This window comes from Globicephala melas, chromosome 11 (assembly GCF_963455315.2).
Source record: "Globicephala melas chromosome 11, mGloMel1.2, whole genome shotgun sequence".
NCBI lineage: Eukaryota > Metazoa > Chordata > Mammalia > Artiodactyla > Delphinidae > Globicephala > Globicephala melas.
Window position 1 is genome coordinate 56542200 of NC_083324.2, and position 15105 is coordinate 56557304.

A 15105-nucleotide genomic window follows, 5' to 3' on the forward strand; every position below is an offset into this window, starting at 1 on the left:
AAAATATTGATATTGTGCTTTTCTTGGTGTGCATCTGTGATGAGAGCCTTGCTTTTCAGCTTTTAGTTCCAGCTCAACTATTTGTCACAAGTATGACAACAATATTGGGAAAATAATTTTTAAATCCTTAGATAAACTGTGTTTGTTCATTTCACAAAATTAAATGTCACTAGATTCTGTTGCAGTAAAATACCCATTGGCACATTCCTTTTGCCTGTAAATACCTCTGAAACACTTGGATTTTGACCATCAATTTCATAATACATTGAGGCATGGAATTATAGGACAATAATGCATGATTTTTCATGCCTGAAAAACACTCTGAAGTCAAGCAGTAGCATTGAAGCGCAACTGGAAAATTTTACATCCAGTCAAGAATTAAACCAATAGTACATTTAATTTTGTATTTGCTAGGTAATTGAAAGTATGAGTATCTTCAACTTTCTTTTTGTTTCTATTCTAAAACAATTTAGTCAGAAATTGATTAAGGAAAGGGTAAACAAATAAATTGTTTCCATTAGTGAACTCATAATAACCTTTTGAGTAGGAGTGGGAAATAGTATTAAAATTTATCCTAGGAAGGGTGACCAACCATAATGACTACAAAGCCTAATTCAGAAGAGTGAGATGCCTATTGGGTTGTGTTCCCAGGCTGGCAGCCTCACTGTCTGGATTGTTAAAACACAAAATTCAACTGAGTACATTTTGAAGATCTTATTGGCTTTATTCAGTGAGTCATGAATGGGCAGCATTCAATCTAGCAGATAGAAAGGAGCTCTGAGGAACTGTACAAATGAAAGACTTTTATAGGCAGAAGAGGGCAGGAACGAGGAAGTTATTCTTCATTAGGAGTTAGTCAAAAAACGGATTGGTTATTGCAAGGTTACTTTTCCTAAAGAGGATAGAGGGTTTTATCAGGCAGCTTGCCTAACTAGTGCTGATCAGGAGATTCCTGATTGGCTAGTTTAAGTTCCCATTTCTGGGAGAGACAAAACTGTAATTAAGTTAAGTTTGGTGACCCAGAGATTAGCATAAACAACTCCATTGTCTAAAACAATGCGCCCATTGTCTTATTTTTAACAGGATGTTTGAGTGAGTCCAGGGGCTGTGCAAGACTGACCCAATTCTTGCAGAAGAGGTTATGACTAGAGTTGACTCACATGGGGATTCAGCTTAAAAACTTTAGGAATTCTGGAAACCCAAGGACATTTTGTGTGTTGCCCTTGACACTGTAATGCTTATTTGCAAGTGGGTGGAGCTTTCTCTGGGATTTTTAGGGGCATGACCACGATGAGAGAGGAACTCCCTGAAGTAGCAGCGTACTCTACTGTTAAGGAAACTTGCCGAGAAAGACAAGTAAGATGGCATAAAAGTGTCAGTTGGACTTCAGGTATTTGCTTATGCATATTTTGGAAACCCCAAATTGGGGCACTTTTCCTGACAAGCAGAACAATACTTGTTGGGGTAATGGGTCAGAATATTTGAAATCAAGAATGACTCAGAAAATATAGGCTAAAGTACTACTATAATTATAAGCTATGCCCTAAATGTATCCAAAGGCCTTTGAATGATAAATAGTAAATGTTATTCATATTAGCATTTATATTGCTATATTACAAATAAATGTTAGTTTGTGCATATTTAAATAAATGTTATAAGTGAATTTTGCCTGCATTAATTGAGAATATGTTGGAGCACATAACCCAACTAAAGTTTTTCCTTCTAGTTTACTTTGAAAGGAATGTGATGTTAATTCTGGGGCATTGATGTTTTACAATGCCTGATCAAGACAAAAAAGTGAAGACCACAGAAAAATCAACCGATAAAAAACAACAAGGAATCATCACCAGGTAACTCCCTTCTGAGTCTTTGCTAATTATTAACTCAGGCAGTGGCCAGCAACCAGATTTAATGGCTTTTTGAGAAATAGAGTAGATCCTTGACAACTGCTGCTCTGGGGTACAGTGTTTACTGAAATGTTTGTGCATTTCTAGAGTTCTACAGAAACATTTAGCATGTATATGTTTCAGTCTATAAAAGCAGGCCTCCAAGTAGCAGTGTTCTATGTTACTAGTGGGTAACATGACTAGTTCACCTGGAGTCTTCTGTTGGTTGACACTGTGTTATTCTTTTTTTTTTTTTAACATCTTTATTGGAGTATAATTGCTTTACAATGTCATGTTAGTTTCTGCTGTATAACAAAGTGAATCAGCTATATGTATACACATATCCCCATATCCCCTTGTGTTATTCTTTCTCCTAGGGACTATTCAGATCTTAAAAGACTTCTGTGCCTTTTGAACGTTCAGTCAAGCAAACAACAGGTAGTGTTTTCAAAGAATGTGCGTCTATTAACGACAGAGAAATCACATGTTTCCAAAGGGATCCATTTAACATCATGTGAACGATAAGTCTATTTTTCTTTGTTCTTTCTTATGTTTTGTCTTTCTTCTAGCTGTTTCTTTCATACCTGTCAGGTTCAGGATGCAAGACTCTGTATCCACAGCCTTTTCATTCTTTTGCTCTCATGCCTGGGGCCCGCTTTATCCTCTGTTCAGTGCCATGTGTCCTAATCAGCAAAAGCATTTCAGTATAGAAACAGAGCTCTCTTCATTTGAATGCCCAATGTTTGAAACCGCAGAGCTCTAGGGAAGTTGATTTCTCCAAAACACTGTTCATCACCTTTCCCTTCGTCTCTGCTTCCCCACTTCTGAGGCTGCCGACTTGCTACAGCACCACTTTTGATGCTTGCTGCAAATTATATCTCACCAAAAACAGGGGAAAGGAAGGAGTGAGTTTTGGCTATTTTTACAATAGAATTTTTTTTTTTAATAGACAGAGAAAGAATGGTACTGCTGCTTGAATTTATCTCTAAATGTTTCTTTTTGGTTTAGCTTCTGTCAGACTTTAGAGAGTCAAGAGATTAGAGGCTATCCATGGAGGTTTAGGGAATAACACAGAAATGCTAATAATAATGAAGACAGCTTATTTAGCACAGTAAATTAGTAAATGGCAGGGATGGGATTTGAACCCCGGGAGCCAGACTCCAAAGTCAACTGTGGTATACTTGTTAAGTAAATTTGTTTATGAGCTCATGTGGTAATACAGCCCTACTGGCTTTTGTTATATCCACTAAACCTACCAGAGAACTACAGCATTTACAACATTTTTTTTATTGAAGTATAGTTGATTTACAATATTATATTAGTTTCAGTGGTACAACATAATGATTAAATCTTTTTAAGATTATACTCCATTTATAGTTATTGTAAAATATTGACTATGTTCCCTGTGCTGTACAATATATCCTTGTAGCTTTTTTATTTTATACATAGTAGTTTGTACCTTTTAATCCCCTACCCCTATATCACCCCTCCTCACTTCCCTTTCCCCTCTGGTAACCACTAGTTTATTCTCTGTGAGTCTGTTTCTGTTTTGTTATACATATTCGTTTGTTTATTTTTAAGATTCCGCATATAAGTGATAACATACAGGATTTGTCTTTCTCTGATTTATTTCACTAAGGTTAATAATTTCTAGGTCCAACCATATTGTTGCAAATGGCAATATTTCATTCTCTTTTATAGCTGAGTGAATTCCATTGTGTGTGTGTGTGTGTGTGTGATATATACGTGTGATATGTATATCATCTACATAAATCTGTTGATGGGCATTTAGGTTGCTTCCATATTATGGCTATTGTAAATAATACTGCTATGAACATTAGGGTGCACGTAACTTTTCAAATTAGTGTTTTTGTTTTCCTTGGATATATACCCAGGAGTGGAATTACTGGATCATATGGTAGTTCTATCTTTAGTTTTTTGAGGAACCTCCATACTGTTTTCCATAGTGGCTGCACCTGTTTACATTCGCACCAGCAGTGTTCCCTTTTCTCCACATCCTTGCCAACATTTGTTACATGTTGTCTTTGTGATGAGAGCCATTCTGATGGGTGTGAGGTGATATCTCATTGTGGTTTTGATTTGCATTTCCCTGATGATTAGCAAGGTTGAGCATCTTTTCATGTCCCTGTTGTCCATCTGTATGTCTTCTTTGCAAAAATGTCTATTCAGGTCTTCTGCCCATTTTTTAATCAGATTGTTTGTTTTTTTGATATTGAGTTGTATTAGCTATTTATATATTTTAGGTATTAACCCCTTACTGGTCATCATCATTTGTGAATATTTTCTCCCATTCAGTAGGTTGTCTTTTCATTATGTTGATGGTTTCTTTGCTATACAAAAGCTTTTAAGTTTAATTATATCCCATTTGTTTAGTTTTGCTTTTGTTTCCTTTGCTTTAGGAGACAGAACCAAAAAAATATTGCTACAGGTTATGTCAAGGAATGTTTTCTTCTAGGAGTTTTATGGTTTCCAGTCTTACATTTGGGTCTTTGATCCATTTTGAGTTTGTTTTTGTATATAGTGTGAGAAAATGTTCTAATTTCATTCTTTTACATGTACCTGTTCAGTTTTCCCAGCACCACTTATTGAAGAGACTGTCTTTTCCCCATTGTATATTCTTGCCTCCTTTGTCATAGATTAATTGACCATAAGTTTGTGGGTTCTTTTCTGGGCTCTTGATCTGTGTGTCTTTTTTGGTGCCAATACCATACTGTTTTGATCACTTGTAGCTTTGTAGTACAGTTTGAAGTCAAGGAGTTTGATCCCTCCAGCTTTGTTCTTTTTTCTCAAGATTGCTTTGGCTATCCAGGGTCTTTTGTAGTTCCATAAAAATTTTAGGATTATTTGTCCTAGCTCTGTGAAAAATATCATAGGTGTTTTGATAGGGATTCCACTAACTCTGTAGATTGCTTGGGTAGTATGGACATTTTAATGATATTAATTCTTACAATCCACAAACACAGGATATCGTTCCATTTCTTTGGTGTCTTCAATTTCCTTCATCAGTGTCATATAGTTGTTTTTTTTTTTAACATCTTTATTAGAGTATAATTGCTTTACAATGGTGTGTCAGTCTCTGCTCCATAACAAAGTGAATCAGCCATACACATACATATGTCCCCACATCTCCCCCCTCCCGCATCTCCCCCACTCCCACCCTCCCCATCCCACCCCTCCAGGTGGTCACAAAGCACCGAGCTGATCTCCCTGTGCTATGCGGCTGCTTCCCACCAGCTATCTATTTTACGTTTGGTAGTGTAAATATGTCCATGCCACTCTCTCACTTTGTCCCAACTTACCCTTCCCCCTCCCCGTGTCAATGTCATATAGTTTTTAGAGTATAAGTCTTTTACCTCCTCAGTTAAGTTTATTTCTATGTATTTTATTCTTTTGGATGCAATTATAAATGGGATTGTTTTCTTGCTTTCTCTTTCTGATAGTTCATTATTAGTGTATGGAAAAGCAACATTTTTTGTATATTAATCTTGTATCTTGCAGCTTTACTGAATTCATTTATTAGTTCTAATAGTTTTTGGTTGGAGACTATAGGGTTTTATGTATATAGTATCATGTTATCTGAAACTACTGACAGTTTTACTTCTTCCCTTCCAATTGGGATGCCTTTTATTTCTTTTTCTTGTTTGATTGCTGTGGCTAGAACTTCTAATACTGTGTTAAATGCATGTGAGGAGAGTGGACATCTTTGTCTTTTTTGTGATTTTAGAGGAAAAGCTTTCAGCTTTTCACCATTGAGTATGATGTTAGGTGTGGGTTTGTCATATATGATCCTTATTATGTTGAGATGTGTTCCCTATACCAACTTTGATGAGAGTTTTTATCATGAATGGATGTTGAATTTTGTCAGATGCTTTTTCTGAGTCTATTGAGGTGATCATGTGATTTTTATCCTTCCTTTTGTTAATGGTGTGTATCACATTAGTTTATTTGTATATATCCTTGTGACCCTGGAATAAATCCCAGTTGATCATGGTGTATGACCCTTTTATGTATTATTGAATTTGGTTTGCTAGTGTTTTGTTGAGAATTTTTGCATTTATGTTCATCAGAAATATTGGCCTGTAAGTTCTTTTTTTGTAGCGTCTCTGTCTGGTTTTGGAATCAGAATAATGATGGCCTTGTAAAATGAATTTGGGAGTGTTCCCTCCTCTTCAATCTTTGGTAGTAGATTGAAAAGGATAGGCATTAGCTCTTCTTCGAAAGTTTGGTAGAATTCCCTCGTGAACCTGTTTGGTCCTGGACTTTTGTTGGCAGAGAATTGTTTAAACTTCTAATTCAGTTTCACTACTAGTGTTCTGTATGTTCAGGTTGTCAATTTCCTCCTCATTGGTCTTAGAAGATTGTATATTTCTAGAAATATATCCATTTCTTCTAGGTCTTCCAGTTTGTTTGCATATAACTGTTTGAAGTATTCTCTTTAGATTTTTTGTATCTCTTTGATATTGGTTGTTATTTCTCCTCTTTCACTTCTTATTTTGTTTATTTGAATCCTCTCTCTTTTTTTCTTGATGAGTCTGGCTAAAGGCTTATCAATTTTATCTTTTCAAAAAAAAAAGCAGCATTGGATTCATTGATGTTTTGTATTGTTTTTTGGTCACTATTTTATTTATTTTCTCTCTGATCTTTATTATTTCCTTCCTTCTGCTGACTTTGGGCCTTGTTTCTTCTTCTTTTTCTGATTCCTATAGATGAATGGTTAGGTAGTTTATCTGAGTTTTTCTTGTTTCTTGATATAGGCCTGTATCACTATAAACTTCCCTCTTCAAACTGCTTTTGCTGTATCCTATATAGATTTTGGAAAATTGTGTTTTTATTTTCATTTGTCTCAAGGTATTTTCTAATTTCCTCTGATTTTTTTTTTTTTTTTTTTTTTTGCAGTATGTGGGCCTCTCACTGTTGTGGCCTCTGCCGTTGCGGAGCACAGGCTCCGGACACGCAGGCTCAGCGGCCATGGCTTATGGGCCTAGCTGCTCCACGGCATGTGGGATCTTCCCGGACCGAGGCACGAACCCACGTCCCCTGCATTGGCAGGTGGACTCTCAACCACTGCGCCACCAGGGAAGCCCTGATTTTTTTTTTTTAAGTGACCCAGTGACTTTTTTAGTAACATGTTGTTTACTCTCCAGTGTTCATTTTTCTATTTTTCTTCCTGTAATTGATATCTAGTTTCAAACCATTGTGGTTAGAAAAAATGCTTGATATAATTTCTATCCTCTTCAATTCATTGAGACTTGTTTTGTGGCTGAGCATGTGATCTATCCTGGAGAATGTCCCATGTGTAGTTGAAAATAACATATATTCTACTGTTTTTGGATGAAATGTCCTTTATATATCTATTAAGTCCAACTGATCTACTGTGTGATTAAGACCACTGTTTCCTTATTGATTTTCTCTCTGGATGATCTGTCCATTGATGTAAGTGGGGTGTTAAAGTCCCCACTGTACAGTAATACAGTCCCTTACTGCTACTGTATTATTGTTAACTTCTCCTTTTATGTCTGTTAGTATTTGCTTTATATATTTATGTGCATCTATAATAGGTGCATGTGTGTTAACGAATTTTTATCCATTTCTTGTATTGATCCCTTTATCATAATGCTCTTCTTTGTCTTTTGTTGTAGACTTCATTTTAAAGTCTACTCTGTCTGATGTTAGTGTTGGTACACCAGCTTTCTTGTCATTTCAATTTTCATGAAATATTTTTTTCCATCCCTTCACTTTCAGTCTGTTGGTGTCTGTAGCTCTGAAGTGCATTTCTTCATTAAGCAGCATATAGATGGGTCTTGTTTTTTTATCCTGTCAGTCACCGTATGTCTTTTGGTTGGGGCACTTAGTCCATTGACTTTTAAAGTGATTATTGATAGGTGTGTACTTATTGCCATTTTGTTCATTGTTTGCTGGTTGTTTTGGTAGTTCTTCTCTGTTCTTCTTTTTGGTTCTTTCCCTATGGTTTGATGATTTTCTTTAGTAGTATATTTATGTTACTTTCTCTCTTGTTTTTGTGTACCTATTGTAGGTTTTTGATTTGTGGTTACCATGGGGTTTATATATATGTTGACTTATAACTATATCTACTTGTTTTAAACTGATAATTATTTAAGTTGAAACATATTCTAAAAGATCTACATTTTTTACTCCCCTCCCCCATGTTATGTCTTTTTGATGTCATCTTCATGTTTATCCCTTAACAGTTTGTTGTAGTTATAGTTGATTATACAACTTTTTTCAAATCTTTCTACTAGCTTATTTAAGTGGTTGATCCACAGCCTATACCATATATTTGCCTTTACTAGTGGAATTTTTTTCTTTCCTCTAAATTCTTACTTCTTGTTGTAGCCTTTTCTTTGCCAGTTAAAGAATACCCTTTAACGCTTCTTGTAGGGTCATTTTAGTACTGATGAACTCTGTTAATTTTTGCTTGTCTGAAAAGCTCTTTATCTCTCCTTCAATCATGAATAATAACCTTGCTGGGTAGAGTATCCTAGGTTTTAGATTTTTCTACTTTCAGCTCTTTAAATATATCTGCCACTCCCTCCTGGCCTGCAAAGTTTCTGCAGAAAAATCAGCTGATAGCATTATGGGAGTTCCCTTGTATGTGACTGTATTTTTCTCTTGCTGCCTTTTGAATTCTCTCTTTCTCTTGAACTTTTGTCATTTTAATTACGATATGCCTTGGTGTGGGTCTCTTTGGGTTCATCTTGTTTGGGACCCTCTGTGCTTCTCATACCTGAATATCTGTTCTTTCTAAAGGTTTGGGAAGTTTTCAGCCAGAATTTTATCAAATACATTTTTGACCCCTGTCTCTCGCTCTTCTCCTTCTGGAATCTCTATAATGAGCATGTTAGTATGCTTGATGTTTGTCCTAGAGGTCCCTTATTCAGTTGTCACTTTTTAAATTTGCTTTACTTTTTGCTGTTCTGATTGAGTGGTTTCTATCTTCCAGATCACTTATACATTCCTGTGTATTGTCTAGTCTGCGGTTTATTACTTGTATTGTGTTTTTCATTTCAGGTATTGTAGTCTTCAGCTCTGACTGGTTCTGTTTTATATTTTCTAGGTTTTTTGTTAAAATACTCACTGTGTTCATCTATTCTTTACCCACGTTCAGTTAGCATTCTCATTAATAATGCTTTGAACTCTTTACCTGGTAAAAATTATTTATCTCTGTTTCATTAGTTGTGTTTTTTTCAGGTTTTTTTTTCTTCTTCTTTCATTTGGAACAAATTCCTCTGTCTTCTTATTTTGCTTAACTTTCTCTGTCTCTGTGCAATTACATGAAACAGTTACCTAATCTGGTCTTGAAGTCATGTCCTTGTGTGGGAGCATACCTATGCAGTCTGTGTGTGCCCAGTGGCTTTGGTGGGAGAGCTGGATCTGACGTGAGCCCGAGGTCATGTCTTCCCCCAGAGTGTGCTGGCAGCTCTCACTATGGTTGGAGGTGGGGCTGGAGACAGAGGGGATAGAGCCAGAGCCAGGTGTGAGCCAGGGCTTCTCCTGTACTTAGTGGCCATCACTGCTCTATCAGGGGCAAGGTGGGGCCCGAGTTGCTGGAGCAGAAGCCCTGAGGGTTGGGTCTAAGTTAGACCCACCGCCTCTGTGAAAGCCAGTAAAGGCCACCCTCACTCTGTTTGGATGCTGTGCTGGGTCCAAGCTGGCTCTGTCCCCCTCCAAGTGTGAACCCTCCTCAGCTCTGGCGGCCTTCACTCTAGTGGGGGACTGTGCTGGATCTAGAGGGGCCAGAGCAGGCATGCAGCATGGGCTGGGGTGTGTGCTGGGGTGGTCGTGGGAAACCAACCAGAGCCACAGGCAGTTTCAGTCTGCTTCCTCTGCCTTGTTCCCATGAGTAATCAAGCGTGTGAATGCTCTTCATGGGCAGAGTCTTTGTTTCTTACAGCCCTCCTGTAAGTCCCACTGGTTTTCAAATCAGCTAAGGGGACTCATCTTTCCAGTGTCGGCCCCCAGGTCTGGGGTTCCCAATATGTGGTTCGAACCCCTCACTCCCTAGGGAGGATCTCTGAACCCGTGATATTATCCTCCTCTTCTGTGTCTCCTCCCAGGGGCACAGGTCGACCCCATCACTTCTCCTCCAGTTGAGGCACAGAGAAGTTAAATGGCTTTCTCGAGATCATACAGCCAACTAATGGTAGGTACAGATCTAACCAAATACTCCATCTTTGCAATGTGTGCCTCTAACCACTGAGATATCTTTTAAATGACTTGGGAAGTTAAATTCAAAAAATAGCTGGATAAGCATTGATTTGAAGAAAACATGGCCTTAAAATATTTTTCTCCTCTTCCTTCTTCTCTGTTTTTAAGCCTATAACCCCAGAAACTCTTTTCTTCTCATCTGTCTATTTCAGCATCACTTACTCTTTGTCCATCTCCACACGGCTAAAACAGTCTTCCTGGCCCACTGCTCACTGATAGTCATGAGTGGGTGCCACACATCAAGTTCACTGTTTCTTAGTAAAGGAAGCACAGTGACTCAGCATACAGATTTGGTTGTATCAATAGTTTCCATTCTTTCTCACTGTACATCCTAAGATGTAACCGGAATGTCAAGTATTCCTACTTTTTGCTTTTTCTCAAATTTGTCCTTCTCCCAAGTTTCTTTTCTATAAAATCTTACCTATTTCCAGGGCTAAGATCTAATGATAGCACCTCCATAAAAAAGCTTTCCTTTATCTTCCATTCCAGAAGTGATCCCTTTCTTCCCAAAGTACCTTCTTTCAACATTATAGCATTATTTTTTTCTGTACTTTGGAAAGACTTGTCTACATTTCTAATTTCCTGAGAGATTATACATTTCCAGCTTTGACTTTTGCTTCCGGTTCACCGTATCCTCTATTCGGTGAGCTCTTGATCAGTTTTCACCAAATTGAATTGTAACTTAAAAATTAGATGACCTCATGGATACGTATAACCACCTGGCTAGTGTAAAAGAGACACCAGTGGTGGGTTTGGGCTCTGCTTGTCCAGTTTTGAAGTCCATGATCACTGGATCTGTTGTGCCTTCTCTCAACACCACTCCCTTGCTAACACCTGACTTAAAGTAAATTTAAGAGTTTTGCCACCTTTAACCAATTTTAGAATTTGCATTCTGTTGTCTGACAAGTTCACGTGGCATATCTTTTTGTAAAATATTTCATACGTTCAAAAATGCATTTTTGTAATGCTTGAATTATTCAGAAAGTGCATAGTTCTAAGAAAAAAATGAAAATAACTGCTCATTTATATAAATGTCTTGAGGGTAACAAAATTCATTCTTAATTCTGTTTATAAAACTTTCATGCATTTATGATTTTGAAATAATAAATGTTATTCTAAACACCCTATTCTCCTTTCTGTAAAATAATGCGGAGACATTTATAGGAGAAGAAAGATATTGGAGAGGATAAATCAAGAATTTGTTTATATCTTGATTGCTCCAGAAAGAGAGTAAGGTGGCTTATGAAGATATGTAAAGTACTCAGATTATCATAAAAGAAAAGCAATGTTTGGGAACAAAGTAGACTCAGAGTCCAGAGGAAATGACCATCAAAATATGCAAGTTGGCCACACATTAGGCTCTAAGATCTTTAGCAGTCAGTTTGAAAAGGGAAGCCTGGGGATTAAGGCCCACTCACCTGAATTTCTGTTCTAACAAGACCTGACCTGTCACTTGCAAATGAACCAAGATGGCTAATTAAGCAGTTGCAGAGGGAAGTGTACTTTGTGGGTTTGGGCAGAGAATTACAAGAACTGGATGTCCTTCATCTGAATTTCTAATGAGCCAAGCCCTTCCTCATTGTTGCGTCTGTTCCCCTGTTCTACTTTCGCTCTCTTCCCGTTTGCTCTGTGAGCCTCTGCGTACCTTGCTTCACCATCTTAGAGACTGCTGTTCTGAGGACAGTTCTGTTGTCACAGAAGTGGGGACAGAGACACACTGAGGCAGAGGAGCCCTTTCATCGTAAGCAGGGTAAGAATAATCATAATCCAGTAAAACCAAATACTTCAAGAAAAAGAATTGCCCCAGGGTTGTTGAAACAAAGTAAAGTCATAAAGTTGGTTGGAGGTTTCACCAGAGATTTTCACAAGTCTTGAAATAATTTGCCTTGAGCTGGAATTAAATTTTTTTCCTACATTTAAAACCATAGGGAGCTGAGAAATTGGTTTGCAATTAGGAAAAAAAACAGATGAAAGAAAGATAGAAAAATAATTCATTACAGGCCCATTACTTGCCTTGAAATAAAAGAGGTCTTGATAGATGCTGTGGAAAGAAAAAGTCTAAGGCACTGTTGTGCTCTGAGACACCAGGACTAGGAACGGCAGTTATGGTTTCCACGGCCAGTGGACACTTGAATCCTGTAGGAGAGGCATGGGCAGTGGCTGGGCAGATTCTGAGGAGGATGAGGAGGCCACTTTTAGCTCAAGTCACAGGAAAGGACATGGTTCTTGGAAAATGGTCTGGCTGTCCTCTGGTGGAATTGATGGGAAAGGCATTCTGGGTGAAACGAGTAAAATAATCAGATATCTGAAGGAAAGAAAATAACACACACTGAAGCAAAATGGTGACTAGACATTTCTGTTGAAAGTAGTGATAAATAAAGCTGTAAGAAACTGTGCAATGTCTGAAGGCCTATCTACAAATTTTGTATCTATCACATAAGCAACAGAGAAGGTTGAAATTTCCAGACAGAAGTGACATGATCAAATTTTTAGGAAGGTCCTTCACTTGAATCTCTAGTCTCTTTCCTTTCCACTCATGCTACTCAAGCTGCTCAGGGACCTGCCACTTTCTAGAGCATATGTAGTTTTTCTCTGCCTTCCAGCCTGTGCAAAAATCTGCCTGGAATACTCTGGAATATTCCAGGCATCCTGGTCCAGGACCCACCCTATCTCTCTTTTACTTTCTACCACAACAAACCCTTGTTCACTCATTTTGCTGTGTGTTCTAGTGCTAGATGACCCCCGACCCCCCATTGGGCTGTAAACTTTTTGAGAAGGAAGAGGCTGTGGCTGTCCTGCTCACTATATACCCAGTGTCTCACACATCTGGCAAGAGATGTGTCTGCAACACACACACTGAGCGAATGAACTTGTCTGGAGATGAATCAGTTTAGCAAAGAGACTGGGGATGAAGTGAACTTCCCATTCCACAGTAGGTAAAGTAGGTATCCCATTCCCATTGGATCTGTGAGAGGTGCTAAGAACAGAAAGACAGACAGATGTGATGCTGCCCTCAGGGTGGCCAAATTCAGGGGGAAAGGCTGATGTGTTGTGCAGACGTAGTATGGGATTGTGATAAGTGCTGTAAGAGAGATTGGCACAGTAATGCCACTGGGGAGGCAGTGACTGGCTCCACCAGGGAGGCTGGGGCAGGCGATCTCCAGGAGCTGTGTGTGCTGAGCCCTGAAAAGTGGTCAGCAGCTGTGTCCGCAGCATGCTCCTGGGCAGGAATGGATGCATGCTTACACTGCATGCTTTCTGGGATGGGTGACCAGTTTAATGCACCTACAACTTGAGGAGTTGTTTTTATTCACCCCAATTTTTTGTTTATTTATTTTATGTGGACTTATAGTCAAATCTAACATTGTAAAAGGAGATGACGCTGGGCTGAAAGACAGGGAAAGAACACAGGGGGACAGATTTTCATCTCAGCCTGAAGGAAAACTTGGGCAAGAGTAGGACTCTGAAAAGCAAGTGGGCTGACTCAAGATAGTGTTTCTCATCATTGGTGATACATCAGAGATGCTGGAGGATTGAGAGTGTTGGAGAGGAAGGGCGATTGCCTGGATTTGAATCCCAGCTGTGCCCCTTGTGAACTATGGGCCCTAAGTAACTTAGCCCTCTGTGCCTTAGTCCTCTCATCATAAAATGGTATTTACTTCATACGGTCGTTATGAGGATTAAATAGATTTAAACCTGCAAAACACTTAGAACAGTGCCTGGCATGTGGTAACTACCACACAAGTGTTATCTGTGTTGATGGTGATGATGATAATCATGATGGTGATCATCATCATTATGATGATTATTATGGTGGTGATGATGGTGATGATGATTGGAGGCTGAATCCTATGCCTTTCGAGGAAGTTTTCAAATCTGAGAGTCTATAAGTCTGTCATTTGTAGGAAGGGACACACTTTTAAATTATCTATATGAATTTGTGTTATGCTACATTTATGATGCTGAAAATTCAGATTTTGAGTTGCCCAAAATAACCCATCGGAGGTAGTGTATCTTAACAGAACTAATGGCTTAACATGACAGAAGTCTGTAAGGGGCTGCTCACCTGGCCTTTCCACTCTGGATACCCCGACTGTGGCTATTTCAGATGGTGAGATTTCACTGGACCTACTTATGTGGTAGATAAAGGATTCACAAAGAGCCTAAGGGACTGGGGAGCCAAGAGAAAAGGCTGTAAGCTTTGAACTGGGTTTCAAACTCACGTTACTTTTATCTGAAGAAGGCTGGTTGCTTATAGATTCTCCTGTTAAGTTCCTGGTCTTTGCAACTATAGATGTCAAGTCTTTCTCATCCACTGCGTGTGCATGAGTGGATTCCCAACACCAGCTGCCCGTGCTGCTGCCGAAGGGAATGGCTGCAAGCTGCTGCCGCTTTCTGCCCTCTCCCTGGAGTGCACTGGGCTTGTTCTCTCTGTGCTGGCTACCTTCTCTTTGGCAGTCACTATTCTGGCAGTTGTGGTGACGGCAAGGGGGTTTGAGAGCCCTTGGGCCTGGAAAACCTATTTCTTGTTTTCTGCGTCATTCCACGTCCTGAGTAACACAGGACAGTCTGCTCATTGCTGTGACTTCATGCCTAGCATCATTTGGGTTATCACATCTAATCATCTAGTTTGGAAGGTCAAATCTCATTTATTTAGCAAATTCATCTGTGCAATGAGAATAATTTGGGGGATTAAAAGAGTATAAAGCACTGAGAACTATGCCTGGCACATAGCAAGTGCTTTATAAATTCTAAGTCATTTAGTTTTCATAATAACTTTGAACTACATAGAATTATTATGATTTTCATTGTAATGATGTGGAAACTGATGTACAGAGAGATTAAGTAACTTTCAAGATCATGCAGTTGTCTAAGAGTAGATTTCAACCCAGGGCATCTGGCCTAGAGTTCGTTCTCTTAACCACTGAGCATTGTGCCTCAAGTGCCTGTGGCCTGTTGTCTTGTGGTGGCC

General features: G+C 38.7%; 1 protein-coding gene across 1 annotated transcript in view; it reads left to right on the top strand.

Moving 5' to 3' along the window:
- The window catches only part of NEK10 (NIMA related kinase 10), a 313705-nt gene that overhangs the window by 12276 nt on the left and 286324 nt on the right, over nucleotides 1–15105 (top strand). The window contains exons 3-4 of the mRNA XM_060307961.1: nucleotides 1727–1850; nucleotides 2264–2324. Coding sequence (XP_060163944.1) covers nucleotides 1777–1850; nucleotides 2264–2324 — 135 coding nt within the window. The 5' untranslated portion in view covers nucleotides 1727–1776. The remainder of the gene's footprint in view (nucleotides 1–1726; nucleotides 1851–2263; nucleotides 2325–15105) is intronic.